The following is a 15,699-nucleotide window of genomic DNA, read 5'->3' as shown; positions in this document are numbered from 1 at the left end:
ATGCGCTGTGACGACGAGCTCGCGCCTGCGCGATGTTTCTTTTCTTTAAAAAACAAATGCTGTCATGGACGATTCTTGGCTGTTGGAGTTTGAAATGTATTGCTCGTAATTTACCAGCCCTTAAATAAAATAATCTTTGTCAAATACCGAGTATAATTATTTATAAATATATACTCAGAATTATATAACCGCTTGGGAGTTATTGTGTGCGCGCTATGATAATTCTAGGCTATTGGTGAATAACCATGTACAAGCATTATTTAATATAGGGTCAATAACGAAAGAGTCGAGCAAGTCACTGCGTTATTTGATTGATGTTACTAATAAAAATATTAGGGCTCTCACTATTTTGAAGCAACCTACCCAGCACTGGGATACTCTTATAGTTCACATGATGGTTACGAAACTAGATTCCACCACTCTTAGGAAATGGGAGGAATACAGGAATACCTTGTCTGAACCGCCTACACTCGAAATATTTTGTACATTTGTACGAAACAGGGCAGACCTGCTAGAATCCTTGGAGGAAAATAATAAAATGCACAAAGGACAATGCCCTGACACGTCGAAAAATAAATCTTTCTTAAATGTATCCAGTGGTTCAGATAAAGTTAATACACGCAAAGAGAACTTATGTCCTATGTGTAAATCTGGTCATTTATTATATCATTGTGATAAGTTTAGGGAGTTGTCCATAGAAAACCGTATTTCGAAGGCAAGAGATTTGAAGGTTTGTTTAAATTGTTTACGCCCAGGCCATTCTCATGTAAAATGCAGACTTTCACACTGCCGTTATTGTAGGTACAAACATAGTACATTGTTACATTTACACAAGCATGATGAAACTTCAACTTCATCTATGCCTATGCAAGAGACTGTCGCGTTGACGACGGACATTGCTCAGTCAGGTTCTGACAAATTGACAGACTCTATCGTTCTGTCGGCTAACACTACATATAATACTTCTCCGCATGTACTTTTATCAACAGCACTCGTGCGGGTGCGAAATAACAAGGGCGACGCACACACTGTTCGCCTCCTCTTAGATAACGGGAGTACAGCAAATTTTGTCACCAGCGAGTTATGCGGTAAGCTGGGATTGTCGAGGCGAGGTGTACGCTCTACGGTATCAGGTATCTGTAATCAAACGTGTAAAACTACATACTCGTGTCAGCTTACTATTGAGTCCTTACATAGTGATTATAAAACCGATATAAATTGTCTTATTTTGCCCGAAATTACAAAAGCACTGCCGTCCAAACTTGTAAACATAGATAGCATTCTCATACCTTCAGGTGTACAGTTGGCTGATCCTTCATTTAATATTCCCGCCGCTGTAGACATACTGGTAGGTGCAGAGGTATTCTGGAACGTCATGTGCAACAATTCTATTGATTTGGGTAAAAATATGCCAAAGTTATACGAAACAAAATTAGGTTGGTTAGTTTCAGGTTATGTAGCACGTGCCAAAACTAAATCATACCAGTGTAATTTCATAAATCAAGATGATAGTATAACTCAATTTTGGGAATTAGATTCGATTTCGCCTAAATATGCATTTACGACTGAAGAACGTGCCTGTGAAAATAAATTTAAGTTAGATACTTACCGTAATGAAGAAGGCCGTTTCGTTGTGACTATGCCCTTAAAAAAGGATCCTCACGAATTAGGAGATTCTTACGTGATGGCTAAGATCCGTTTCCTTTCTCTCGAAAGAAAGTTCAGTAGAGATCCTGGTTTTAAAAATAAATACTTGGAGTTCTTGCGTGAATACGAAGAACTCGGTCATATGACTGAAAATACATTGTCTTTACGTGATAGTAGTATTGTAAATTATTACCTACCGCATCACGGTGTAATTAGGGAATCAAGTACCACTACTAAACTACGTACGGTATTTGACGCTTCTGCAGTTACTACAACAGGGCTGTCTCTCAATGACATCCAAATGATAGGGCCTACTGTCCAAGACGACCTTGTGTCTATACTTATAAGGTTTCGTCAACATAAATATGTGATTTCGGGTGATATTGAGAAAATGTATAGGGCTATAGATGTTAACCCTTCTCAGCGCTCGTTACAACAAATAATATTTAGATCAGACCCGTCCCAACCTCTTAAGACATATACTTTAAATACTGTTACATACGGAGTTGCATCCTCCCCGTATTTAGCGACCAAGTGCCTTTCTTCTCTGTCTGAAACTGTTGATAATGTACTTGTAAAAAATTCTATAAAAAGGGATTTTTACGTTGACGATTATCTCAGTGGAGGGTTTACTGAAGAGGACGTCGTAAAACAGACGAAGGCAGTAATTAATGTATTATCGTCAGCAAAATTTAATTTAAGAAAATTTAAATCAAATAGTCAAGTAATATTAAACCAATTGTTGTCAGAGGAAACAAGTTCAAATAATTTTTTAGATATATCTGAATATTCTAATACTCCATCAAAAACCTTAGGTTTAATTTGGAGCCCTAAGTGTGATACGTTGTCGTTTTCAATAAATATTGAAAATAAATATAAAATCACTAAAAGAAATATTCTTTCAGTAATAAGTCAAATTTTTGATCCCCTAGGGCTCGTGGGCCTAGCAGTGGTAGAAGCAAAAATAATATTGCAACAAATATGGTCATTAAAGTTAGGTTGGGATGATGAAGTACCAGAAAATATAAAAGGACAATGGACTTCATTCTCAAGACAGTTAACTTTTTTAAATAATATTAAAATTCCTAGATGGGTACTGCAAGATGATTTCTGTAAGGTAGAATTACACATTTTTTCTGACGCCTCTGAGCGTGCTTACGGGTCGTGTATTTACGCTCGTTCTATAACTAAAGATGGTGTTGTATATGTTAACTTGATTGCATCCAAAAATAAAGTAGCACCAATGAAACCAACAACGATGCCACGCCTTGAGCTTTGTGCAGCTCTCTTAGCATCAAGGTTATGCGCTAAAGTTAGGAATTCTATAACGTTAGAGGTTAGTTGCAGATACTGGTGTGATTCCACCATCGTATTAGGGTGGCTAAAAACCCCTGTACATCGTTTAAAACCTTTTGTTCGCAATCGCGTGAACGAAATTAATGAAAATAGTGTAAACTGCACCTGGAGCTACGTGCCTTCCCTCGATAATCCCGCGGATCTCGTTTCTCGCGGGGTGAAGGCTGATCTTGTCAGCAATTTGTCACTGTGGTGGTTTGGCCCCCAGTTTTTAACCTGTAATGAGGAGTTATGGCCAAGAATACCTAACTCAAGTGAGACACGAGATCTACCAGACGTAGTCTGTCATCTAAGTCAGGAGTCCAATTCTGATATAGAGAATACGAATATTGTGTCTTCACTTATACACAAACATTCAAATCTCACTCGTCTTATTCATACTCTCGCTTACATACAGCGGTTTATAAAAAATTGTAAAAATAAAAATAACAAATGCAAAGAGTGTTTAACTTCAGATGAAATACGTGAATCTTTATTTATTATTCTTAGGCAGGGTCAGGTTGAAATGTTTCCTGAAGAATATAAAATCTTAAAAAATAACGGCAAGTTACCATCTAAAAATAGACTATTGTCTTTGACCCCGTTTATTCATTCAGACAATTTAATTAGAGTAGGAGGAAGGCTTGACAAATCTCCTTACTCATATGACCAAAAGCATCCGATTCTTGTATGCTGTAAACATTATTTAACTAAATTAATCTTTCGTAGACAACATTTAAAGCTCTTACATGCAGGTCCGCAACTTTTACTTTCGGACATAAGGCAGTCATACTGGGCTCTAGGTGGTAGGAATCTGGCTAGGTTTATCGTTAAAAAATGCGTCACATGTTTTAGGCACAAAAGTCAAACTTTACAGCCCATCATGGGCCAATTACCTGTGTCTAGAACCAAATTAGAATTTCCTTTTCTTCACTGTGCAGTTGACTATGCCGGGCCAATTTTGATAGCCGATCGAAAAGGTCGTGGTTGCAAGTTAATTAAATCATACCTGTGTATTTTTGTATGCTTAGCAGTGAAGGCAGTTCACTTGGAGCTCGTCACGGACCTGACTAAAGATTCTTATTTAGCTGCTTTGCGCCGTTTTATTAGTCGTCGCGGCAAACCCAAAACGATAACCTCAGATAATGGGACCAATTTCGTAGGCGCATGCAATGAACTAGAAAGTTTTCTTTCTCAACGTAACCTTACTGAGGATTTAGCCGATGAAGGTATTACTTTCTTTTTTACACCTGCATATTCCCCTCATTTCAATGGGATGGCTGAAGCTGCTGTCCGATCGACGAAGCATCATTTACGTCGAATACTGAATTTAACTCATTTAACCTATGAAGAAATGTCAACTTGTCTCACTCAAGTCGAAGCGATATTAAACTCGCGGCCTTTAATCCCTCTTTCCTCAGAAACTAATGACTTTTCTGTCCTGACTCCTTCACATTTTTTGATTGGACGAACTCTGACTTCCGTGCCATATCCACAAATCGCCGACAACGTGAATATCACATTGCTGCAGCGTCATAAGCGAGTCGAAGCTATAAAACAACATTTTTGGAATAGATTTACCAATGAATATATCTGCACTCTTCAACAGAAGACAAAATGGAAACAAACTAAGAATGATATCGAGATGAACTCACTTGTTTTGATCAAAGACAAGTCAACGCCGCCTCTGCTCTGGTCTCTCGGTCGTGTCATTCAAGTCTATCCTGGAGCGGATGGTATTAACCGTGTTGCCGAAGTAAAAACCATGAAAGGGACTATAAGAAGAGGCTGGAATAACCTATGTGCTCTTCCTCTAGATGATGACCTGATGTAACTTTGAAGCTTCATATGCTTATCAGGTCCTTGAGACCTTCATTCAGATGATCTTCAACCCGGGGAGTGCTGTCTACGCGCATGCGCTGTGACGACGAGCTCGCGCCTGCGCGATGTTTCTTTTCTTTAAAAAACAAATGCTGTCATGGACGATTCTTGGCTGTTGGAGTTTGAAATGTATTGCTCGTAATTTACCAGCCCTTAAATAAAATAATCTTTGTCAAAAACCGAGTTATAATTATTTATAAATATATACTCAGACAAGATCCTACACGATTCAAGATAGATAATGAAAAACAAAAACCAAAATATTTACCTAAATATAGATGACTGACGAATGTAACCAAATGGGATAGAAGATTTCCATAAAACTTTCCGGCCAATCCGACAAATCTCATACAAAGTGGCAGATTGAGCCGGGCACGTTATGAGGGACGAAAGATGCTGCTCTGTCTTGTTTCCTCTCATGTATTTCGATCTCGCTCTATCTTTTATGAGTCAAATAGACGAGGTCTATAGTTTTCTTTGTCTACGGTGTAAGTAAAGTTGATTGAAAACTCGCACTATGCCTGAATGTGGACACTACATGCCACAGTTATGTGCTTCTATTGGGCGTTCAACTTAAGTTTGTTTGCTGTCAATTAATTTATCGTTTTGTGTATTTGTAATTACTGCAGTTTGTAAATGTCATGTTTATTTATCTACTTGGTTTTATTTACAATATTACATACGCACATGTAAACAGAATAAGGTCAGGATTACTGTTAATAATATTGCTAGATATAATGTTATTTGTAATAATTAAATATATGTACGAATACTTTAAATACCCACAAAATTAAATTAGTTTAAACGTAAAACTATCTCTCTTAAAAAGATGTTATAAATTACTTTAAAATATATAAAGAAGACATTAGTGATAATTGATTTGTAATTGAACAAGAATTTATGACTATAAACTGCAGTTATATCGGTAACTTTTGGAGACAAATGTCTCCAAATCTTTGAAGAAAATGCTGCGGTGAAGTTTGTTGCGCCGCTTCTGCATCTTCGCTTTGGAAATTTAAGTAAATATTTGACGTCAGTAAGTGATGTGATACACATCACTTCCGAAGTTAAACAAATATTTTTTATCAGTTAAATATCTTAATAAGAGGTTTTCTTTTTAACTTCAAAATGTTGAATACGCGATTTTTGTTGTTGCTGAAAAGTTCGGATACAAAAAAAAAATGTACTTAAATCAAGAAATTGGACAGGTAGCCTTAAAAACTAATTTTGAAATACAATGCTTGCTGACCCACACTCACTGTCATCATCATCAATCAATGAGATCTGGATCTTGAGAGTGATGTCTTCATTCCTGACCTCCAAGCCATTCGGCATTCAATATTTTGGTATTGTTAGTTGTGATAAACATCTTGTACTTGTACAATTGGCATTGTGGTGGTAACTAAATTATGGCTATGTTGGTCAGTGGGTCTGATGAATGAGATGTTATTGTCGTGATATACCTACTTGAATTTATCAAACTTACTCGTATCTAGATCACAACTACTTCTGTCTTTGACTAGACAAACTATTAATTCAACATAGGTCTTGTTACTGAAAATATGATTTGATCTTTTATTTTTTTGCATGAGCGTTATTGATCGAAACTAATTTAATAACATTCAATTTAGCATTAGTATATAGGGCTATGCGTAGCTAACCGTGTAATGTGTTTTTCGAAGCATGAAGAAGTGTATGATAATACCATAATTATGTAGCGACGTACGCTGCGCCTACGCGATGTGTTAACTAGCACTTAAATTTTAAGTCAGACAAAGTTAAATTTTATAAGTCCACCAAAAATCTATAAAATGCCAAATCCTACCGATCTTTGAACTTATTCTCTTCCAACGCTTCCTGGATCCAATCCTCTTTGATAGCAGTGGGTCAAAATGGAAAATGGCTATTTAACTATATTTTTATTTATAGGGGCAGTCAGCAACTCTGGAGAGTATAAGGACGTCGCTGTCTTCGAAATTCCCAGCAATGCAAACGCCATCACAAGAGATGGTATACGATACGTTGGCCCAGCTGATGCAGGAGCGAAAGATCTATCAAACTTCGAGGGGCTTCTTCATTGTCACTCCGGAGTAAGTATTTCATATAGACTCTCAAGATACTACAAAATATCAAAACTAATCCTTCACATTCAAAGTTCAGGCCAAAAATTTATGTTGCCTACGTTTACAAATAAATAAATTCGTTGATTGATCGAATGATAACGACTACCAAACCTGTAAACAAAGTCTCAAATAAAACTTTTAAATGGCAATGCCAGAAAGGTGCGGGCGACTGGAGGAGAGGTTAATATACAATTTAATAAATGGGCTAAGTTCTTCTTGCAAACACCAACAAATGTTATGCACACTGGTATATTTTGTACCTAAGGCCATTTTGTTTTAATGATCGATGTTTTGAGATGAATCGATGATTAGTGTTAATTGGCAGTTTACTATGAAGCTGGAATATTAACATTGGTATTCTCGATCCCAGTTATAGATGCAATTAACACGTTAGATGACGCAACATCGTATCATTGAAATCTATATTTGGTTTCACAAACTAGACCGCAGAGCATGTGCTAGTCACGCTCTTAAAGCAAGTCCTCGGTCTATAACGACATAAAACTACGATGCATACAATATTCTTCATTGAAGGCGATGTCCAATGCAATACAGAGTTCTGCAAAACGAACGTGAATTAATTCATTTGGGGCTGGCAACGTGTTAACCCCTGGTCCTACAGGGGTCCATGGGTTGCGGTGACCATTTTCTATAAGTCGGATCGCATGCTTGTTTGCTTCTAGTTGTTAGTATAAAAAAAAAGACGTTGAAGATACGACATCAATGCTAAAGCTGAGATCGTATATCACGACCCTAAATTGGACTTTTGATTCATCGTGCCTTCTGTGATTTCATCCATAATAGGCATCACTATGATCGAACAACCATAATGAAAAATGAACGCACCGTGCGTTTTGATGAGTTCAAGTCATTTTCGCACCAAATTTGTCGGTAAACTTGACATTGCGCGATCTAAAGTGGCGTTGTTGAACAATTCGACTATGTCAAACGCCTGCAGATTTATTGTTTCCTTATTTTGTTTTGCTACATTTGGTGTAGTATCGTATATGGATTTGTATGTAAGGTCGTTTACTGTTTTCACATTTGGACAAATTATGCATTGTTCTATTGTTTTGATCAAATTAGTCCATTTCGAAACCTAGGTTTTAGAGTTACTTCAGGCAAAAATTATTTCTTTTACTTTAACTTAAAGGTTAACCAAGTCCTTATGCAGAACTTAGTAGTTTCCTTGGAAATTCATGTAAACTGAGGTAGAGTACTTTATAAACACATTTGGGCAAGTAATAACGCAACCCACTCTTATGACTAGGTACTTATTTTGTGCAATAAAAACAAGAAAAGAACTGCAAAATGCTTCCAATAAACAATTTAAGGTTGGTAAGCATTTTTGCGCACATTTCCAGCAGGTAAACAAGTAATAAATCGTAAATTATGAATCCTTTAGTCTAGTGCAATAAATTCAAGTTCTGTAGGCGTTATGATTGTATGTACTCTTGACACACTTGGTTTGTCCTTCCAATATCTCGAAAACTCATTTTTCTTCCATTCGCTTGGTGTGAATCAATAGTGGGTGTGATTTAAAAAAAAAATTAAACCCGAATGAATTTATAGAGTTTTTGAAATCTATATAACTAAAGCGATGATTAAGTCGTTAATATGCACGTGGGCAACTTCCCAGAAAAGTGCTATGAAATCATTTGGTTTATTAATCCTTAAAATTTTACCATTATATGAATATTTTCACTTGTTTACTTTAGTATTCCTGACAATGTTGATGGACCCATAGAAAATATGTTTACATGTTAAGTTTAGATATATTTTTCAATCAGAAATGATGACATTTCTGAACAAATATTTGATATTTGCAAATTGAAAATCAATAATGAACAAAAACATTTGACCATAAGTCTAACGGGAAACAGATAAAAAAGTACTAACACCAATGAGAAAACTTAAAATCCGGTTCAAAGGACAACAAAACTATAACATATTTATTTTAAACATTAATACGTTGTAATAAAGTTTAAATTACGTAAGAATATCTTAAAGTACAAATATAAGTTTGGAAAAAATTGCAAGTATTGGGTGGCCGTTGATTGCGCATGGTCATTTTGTTGAATCATGTGGTTTCTGTCGATGCCAAATTATACTATAAAAGTTATGTAGGCATTCTGGAGCCCCATAGCATTATAACTGATTACAATGTATATCAGAAAGAAGAAGAGGAACATGTGTCAGAAATTTATAACGCCAGGATATTTTTGGCATACGATGATGAATATTATTGTTTAAATGTGTAATGTTTGTTAAAATGTACACACTCGATGTGATGATTATTTTCAGACGTCGACGTTCAAGATCCCGCTCCTCATCGCGCCGGCACCCCACCATGGAAGAAGAGTGTTCCCCCCGCACGATCCTCATGTCGGACCAGGAGGCGCTGCACCAGCTCTACGGGGAGATCACGACGGTTCGCGACGGCGCTGTCACGCACCAGTGTGTGCAGACCAACTTGGCTGACGTCATCTGTGGCGGTGAGTCTTTATCTGTACTTATTTTCATTGGAAAAGATGTGTTGGATACCTAATGATGTATTCACAAATTTAAACATTCGTTTTACTGTACCTGATTGTAAGTCTTCTCGATCAGCGCTTTTCATCGTTCTTTGTTCGATTTGATTATTTCACCACCGTGTTGAGACCATGGATTTATTAAGTACTTCGTTACCAACTAATTCCATTGTTGATATTAACTTGGTTGACGTTATTTGTGACAGTGAGTCTTGTGTGACCCGAAAATTCGAAAATTCAACTTATACAAATCTAACATTTTGGGCATTCAACATTTGACAAATTTAATTCCATTTTATATTCTCTTATTCTGAGCTTTTTTGGAATTTTGCTACTCATCTTACGATAGCCCCAATAATTTGAAAGATTGTAGGTCAAATTGTAGAATTGACAAGTAGAAAGAGTATTCTTACTACTACTAGCTACTTTTGAAATAAAATAAAAATTTGCAGACATTTTCAAAAAAGTGTATTAAGGTTTTCTGTAAAACAATTTTTGAAGTGTTCCACAATGTTGAGCCGTAAACACTGGGAAGTCATTAAGTTCACTGTGAAAACTGAAAATGCGGTTAATAACCCGAAGGAAGTCAAACGTCATTTTGTGAATCAGTCAGGCAACATAAACGTTAATATGGGAATCCCCCCCCAATAGGTTTTATTGGCGAATCTAATCGAAACAATTATTGCAGTATAGAAGTTATTAATCTATGTGTTCTAGTTTTGATAAGTATCATTAGTAACACACGCAATGCGAACATTTTGCTTTTAGTTCTCGAAAAATACTTAATTAGAAATTTTGTCTGACAAATGTGATAATAAAATTAAATCAATAGGCCTGCGGTATGTGATGAACTACCAATAACATATCGGCCACGTCGTTGCTGTCAGCTACTGCTGCGCTTCTTTCGTTAGGATTGTAATATACTGTGTAACAAGTCTGAATCAATATCGTCTTGTCGATGATTTTTTTCCTCTGTAGCGATACTTTCCTTTGTAGCGATTACTTGTTCTAAATGAGGAAACAATTTCATTATTTTAGCAGTGCAAAGTTTCTAAAGACCGTGTTTTGTATGCAGCCATAGCGAACTAAGTTAGGCACACAAAAGGCTCTATTCACAAACGACTGACGGAGAAAGCTGAAGCGGAAACCGAAAAAGTTTCAGCCTTAATCCAGCTTCAGCTATTAGGTCCCGAAATCATAAAACTAATTGATCTTAATCCTTATATTATAACAGCGAAAGTAAATTTGTTTGGTACGACTTCACGCTTTATTTATTTAACCAATTGTCTCGAAAATTCATTTAGAAAAACTTGACTTTTTAAGTAATGTATATAGTTAAGAGTACGGAGAAGGATATACGTATACTATACTTTATATCGTGGAAAGAATAAATGTTCCCGTGGGAAATTGACGCGGGCTGAGCCGCGGGCAAAGCTAGTGTGTTATAATATTAAGTACCTAGGTAAATACCATTATATGAAGATTTCACACCTATGCTTAGATATTTTAAAACCACGCAAAAGATTTTGATGCGGTTTCTTTTAATAGATAGAGTGACTACTATACTATATAATACTCGTAGAAATGGCATGTTGCGGATTATGCGGATATGGCATAAAGCGATTCTACTTTTAACAAAAAATGAATATACCAAACGCTTCTATATATTTGATATTTTTATTCATCACATACAAGATATGGTTCAAAAAGTCTTCCATAATAATAATAACTTATTTAAAAACATACCAGAATTAGCGACGATTCGGATATTGCTGGAATACATGCCTGCAGAGCTGTGAAACTAGGACGGGGTGCAGTGGCCCGGTCACCCGCCGCATCCCCCTACCACGATCACGCAATGCTACAAACTTCCAAAACTGTCGCAATACTCGTATCTATGGTTACTTAGACATTTAGTATTTGTAGTACTGTAGTTAGCTCAGCAGTGGTCGTTCCGAAACGCTAGTAGTTTGTAGCTTTGGTAAATATCATTTAATTTAGAATATGACGTGAAAAAGTGCCTGTGAAGGCCTAATTTCTGAATAAATTATTTGATTTTGATAATAAGATTAAACTATATTTTTTCACTGTCTATTGTTGGGTCTCAATCAATTATTTAAAATTTGTTGAATTCGGTCGGTTGAATCTGCCATGTCACCAGAATGTTATAAGACAAATGCATTAAAAAAATATAATGTTTACTATCAGTCCATCTATGTGTGTTTATGTGTATAATACACATAAACCTCAGGAACCACACTATCCATTCGTGAAAACCGCATGAAGTCTGTGCAGTAGTTTTTGAGTTTATAACGAACAGACAGATAGAGACGGACCCGGCAGAGGACTTTGTTTTATAATATGTTAGGATAAGGATACAAAATCGTATGATGATCATTTGAGTAGTCAAGACGAAAAAGCATGAAATTTAGGATCTCATTTTCGCATTTGGAATTAGGACTAGACTATATCTTATCGAAGATACTGATTTGAATACTGATTGAAATTTCAGTCAGTTAATTATAAATTGATTTATTCCGGTCATATATCAAAGGTTAGTATTTTAGTAAGTACATGCGATTTATTAGTACATTAATCACACATTCATATTAATAAATTATTCGTTTGGCAATGCACTGTTACTGATAGGTACTTACTCTATTTTCACATATTTTAGTCAAATTCTTCATTGCTGATGTTCGAGATCAACATGTTAGTAAATACTTTTTGGCAGTGTTCTTTTTGTCATTGATCTAAGAATATATTGTGTGAAAAAAATACGCTTTAGTAAAATGAGAAGTGATAGGTAAGGTAAGGTAAGGTTCTCTGTTTCACACGGATACCGAAAAGGAATACTTAAACTTATTTCTTCTCTCTCTCACATAAGGAAAGGGAAAATACTATTTTCATATATCAATTCAATGCAAGAAACTACTCGTATGTTCTAACATGTTCGATGGAGCACCACAAATTTCGGTTTGGTAATCAGACTGCATTGTTGAGAATATAAAAATTGTATACATAATGTAAGTTATAATACCTAAATCATTTTTTATCCAAACTATCTATCTTGACAACTGCAATAATGTTATTTTATTGAAAATCATTGTTTATATCGATCAGACTTGGATTCTCATTTTCAATAATATAAACTATGCCGACGACGTGGTGCTGCTGAGCCCATCGGTCAGCGCTCTCAGAAGGCTGATATATGTTTGTGAGCGTTACGCCGAAGCTCATGGTCTCAGGTACAATGCAACGAAGAGTGAATTTTTAATATTTAAGTCTAAGGGCAGGGAATATTCGGTGGTTCCACCTGTGCTACTTGCAGGCACACCTCTAAAGCGAGTCTCGCAAATCAAGTACCTGGGGCACTGGGTAACGGACGACGATCTGGCAGGGCGCTGTCTATCAAATTAAATATGTTGGCCCGTAGATTTGCTAAATGTACTCAAAGTGTGAAATTAACATTGTTTAAGGCATACTGCCAGGTGTTTTACACTTGCAGTCTATGGGTCAATTATACGCAGAAGGCACACAGCGCCTTGCGTGTTCAATATAATAACGGGCTGAGGGCGCTCTTGGGGTTACCGAGACACTGTTCCGCATCGGGAATGTTTGCAGAGGCGCAGATGGATACCTTCCAAGCCATAGTGCGGAAGAGGGTCGCCTCTCTGATGCGGAGAGAGGATGCTAGCCCCAGCAGCCTTCTCTGTGTTATTGCTGGTAGAGTGGACGGGCCCATACGCGAACACTGGACCCAGATTCATTTAAATAAGTCACTATCATAGTCTTAAGAACATTGTTACTAACATTCACTATGGATAATGTCCGAAATAAAGAAATTATTATTATATTTACTGTATAATCCAAATCGGATTTCGAAATCGGATAAAAGGAGTAAGAAGATATTTAAAATGCCTTATAACGTTAAGTCAACTTTTTGTAATTTTGTGCAATAAAGTTCTTAAATAAAAAATAAAAAAAACACAGACAGGTTCCACAAAAGTGTATTTATTTTTCACAGACAAATCAATCGAATTTAATACCGTGGTCAGTTCTTTTTACGGCAGTGGTAGCTTGATCATATCTAATCGGTCAAGTTGGTGGGAAACTCTGTGTTGTTTTGATGTAATGTGGGCCGGACGTGCCCATATTTCACCGATTGCTGCTCACAAAACACTAAGTACACAGAAGTAATCATTACTAATTTCATAAAATTATTAATTCTTATTTGTCATTAGAGATTTTCGGTAGTTTTGATTGTGGTTGCTGGTCTGTTGTTGGTTATAGGCATTTAAATATTCAGTTGTATATTTGTATTTTGACTATTTAAATCAAATGATTTACTTTAAAAGAAATAGAAGAAAGTAACATTATGGAATTGATAGTGATACGTTTAGCACTTCAATATTAATAGGTATATCATCTGACTTTATAAGTAGATCATGTACCTGTGTATGTACCAAGTAATTAGGTAGAGATTCGTTTGGAATATAAGTAAATATTATGTTGAAATATTATTCAAAAATAGAATATTCACTTCTTTGCAAATCGTGTGGGGTTCTTCTGTTAAAATAGTAAAAAGTAAAATATATTCAGGGATATGTTTCTGTTCTCCTTTTATTATATATTACCGTTAAGACAGTTTCCTAAAACAAATTGTCAGTGTCACGAACTTCTGTGACCGGCGTGACCTTTGAAAGTCTCTTACTGATATAGTTCAATGCCAACACAAATCCGCGTGTAGCTTGTTTTCTTTTGTCTCCTTATGTCGCATGAATCAAATAACAAAATTTTATAAATATACAGTACAGTACCTATAGGTTTCAACGCGATACGTTGATTAGAACCCGAGATATAGAAATATGCGCACACAAGAAACTGACGCGGGAAAAAGCTAGATTTGAACAACACGGTTACAATTTTTCTCACTTAATTGCTGGCCAAATTGTGGCCTTGTGGATGTATCATATCTTCTCTCATCTCTGCGCAGTCTATTTTGTCTTTATACCTCCCAGTTTTTTCAAACTTTCAGAATTTTTCTGCTAATTATTTTGCTCAACATTACAATTCCATTCAAGTTTACTAATGTATTTATATAAATAAAGAGTACCTACCAAATAGTTAGGTCTTTCTTTCAATACTTGAATTTTGAATCCAATGGAAGCCTATATTTATCTACAATGTCGATAAATACCCAGTCTTTAGAGTATTTACTCATCATGGAAAGTTCCCACAGGAAAGGCGTGGCACTTTCTTTAACACCATAATCTAACAAGTATTTAATGACCGATTATTAAAACTTTTTTTCTTGATGCGAGTTCTAAAATGCCTTATAAAAATAGTTAAAATGGAATGTGAACTTTTTCAACTGTAAATGTGATTGGTTCAATGGATGACGTACAAAACATAGCAAGTATGTTTTAGTTAATTTCTAAAACCAGATCATAATCGATATTTATATTTCATTCACTCCGATATTTCTATTTCTTTCAAGGTGTTAACCTAGACTTACCTTGGCAGCATCCGTTGTACTATCAACAAGTTAATCGAATATCTAATTAAAAACATACTGCATTCATATCTCAGATGACTGACTGACACAACCCACACCTTATTTGGCAACTTGCATCTATATCTTACTTTTTCTAAAGTCACTATTTACAAAACCACAATTTTAAACCTTATCTCAACGTAAACAAAATTGATTTCAGAATACGAATGATCGAATAAGATTTATTGGCGAAGTTTCCTGCCAGTATGCGGACTTTCCACTGATCTCTTTCCATAGATAGCTCGATTTACTTGCATTTTTAATTTTCCAACAGCCTTATTATATAGTGGAATAAGGCTCATTTTGACTGATGGTGTCTTGTGTGGCCTTGGAGCTAAGACAGGACTGCATTTGAAGGGTTAAATTTATTGCTTTGCGTTGTAGACTAGTATTTACAGGTTTCGATGTCAATACACTAGGGATATTTGCAACTCAATGGGTTTGGAATTGTTTTTTTTTAAATATCTCTTTTTACCAGACTGCAAGGATATACACACTGCACGTCTAACCTATTTTCTGGAACCCGAAACTACGTACATGAGTGAATACTCGGAACATCGATTTTTGAAAATGAAGCAAAAATAAAATAATGGTTGTTTTGACATAAAAAAACCCAAGGCTGTCC

The 15,699-nt window shown here is 35.8% G+C and overlaps 1 protein-coding gene across 1 annotated transcript in view; it reads left to right on the top strand.

The window, feature by feature from the left end:
• Positions 1 to 15,699, top strand: part of ko (knockout) — a 174,656-nt gene that overhangs the window by 143,319 nt on the left and 15,638 nt on the right. Inside the window, exons 5-6 of the mRNA XM_053746297.2 lie at positions 6,793 to 6,953; positions 9,291 to 9,481. Coding sequence (XP_053602272.1) covers positions 6,793 to 6,953; positions 9,291 to 9,481 — 352 coding nt within the window. The remainder of the gene's footprint in view (positions 1 to 6,792; positions 6,954 to 9,290; positions 9,482 to 15,699) is intronic.

The sequence above is a fragment of the Plodia interpunctella genome, chromosome 6 (assembly GCF_027563975.2).
Source record: "Plodia interpunctella isolate USDA-ARS_2022_Savannah chromosome 6, ilPloInte3.2, whole genome shotgun sequence".
Taxonomy (NCBI): domain Eukaryota; kingdom Metazoa; phylum Arthropoda; class Insecta; order Lepidoptera; family Pyralidae; genus Plodia; species Plodia interpunctella.
The sequence above is the reverse complement of the archived record's forward strand: the minus strand, read 5'-3'. Positions and strand labels throughout refer to the sequence as shown.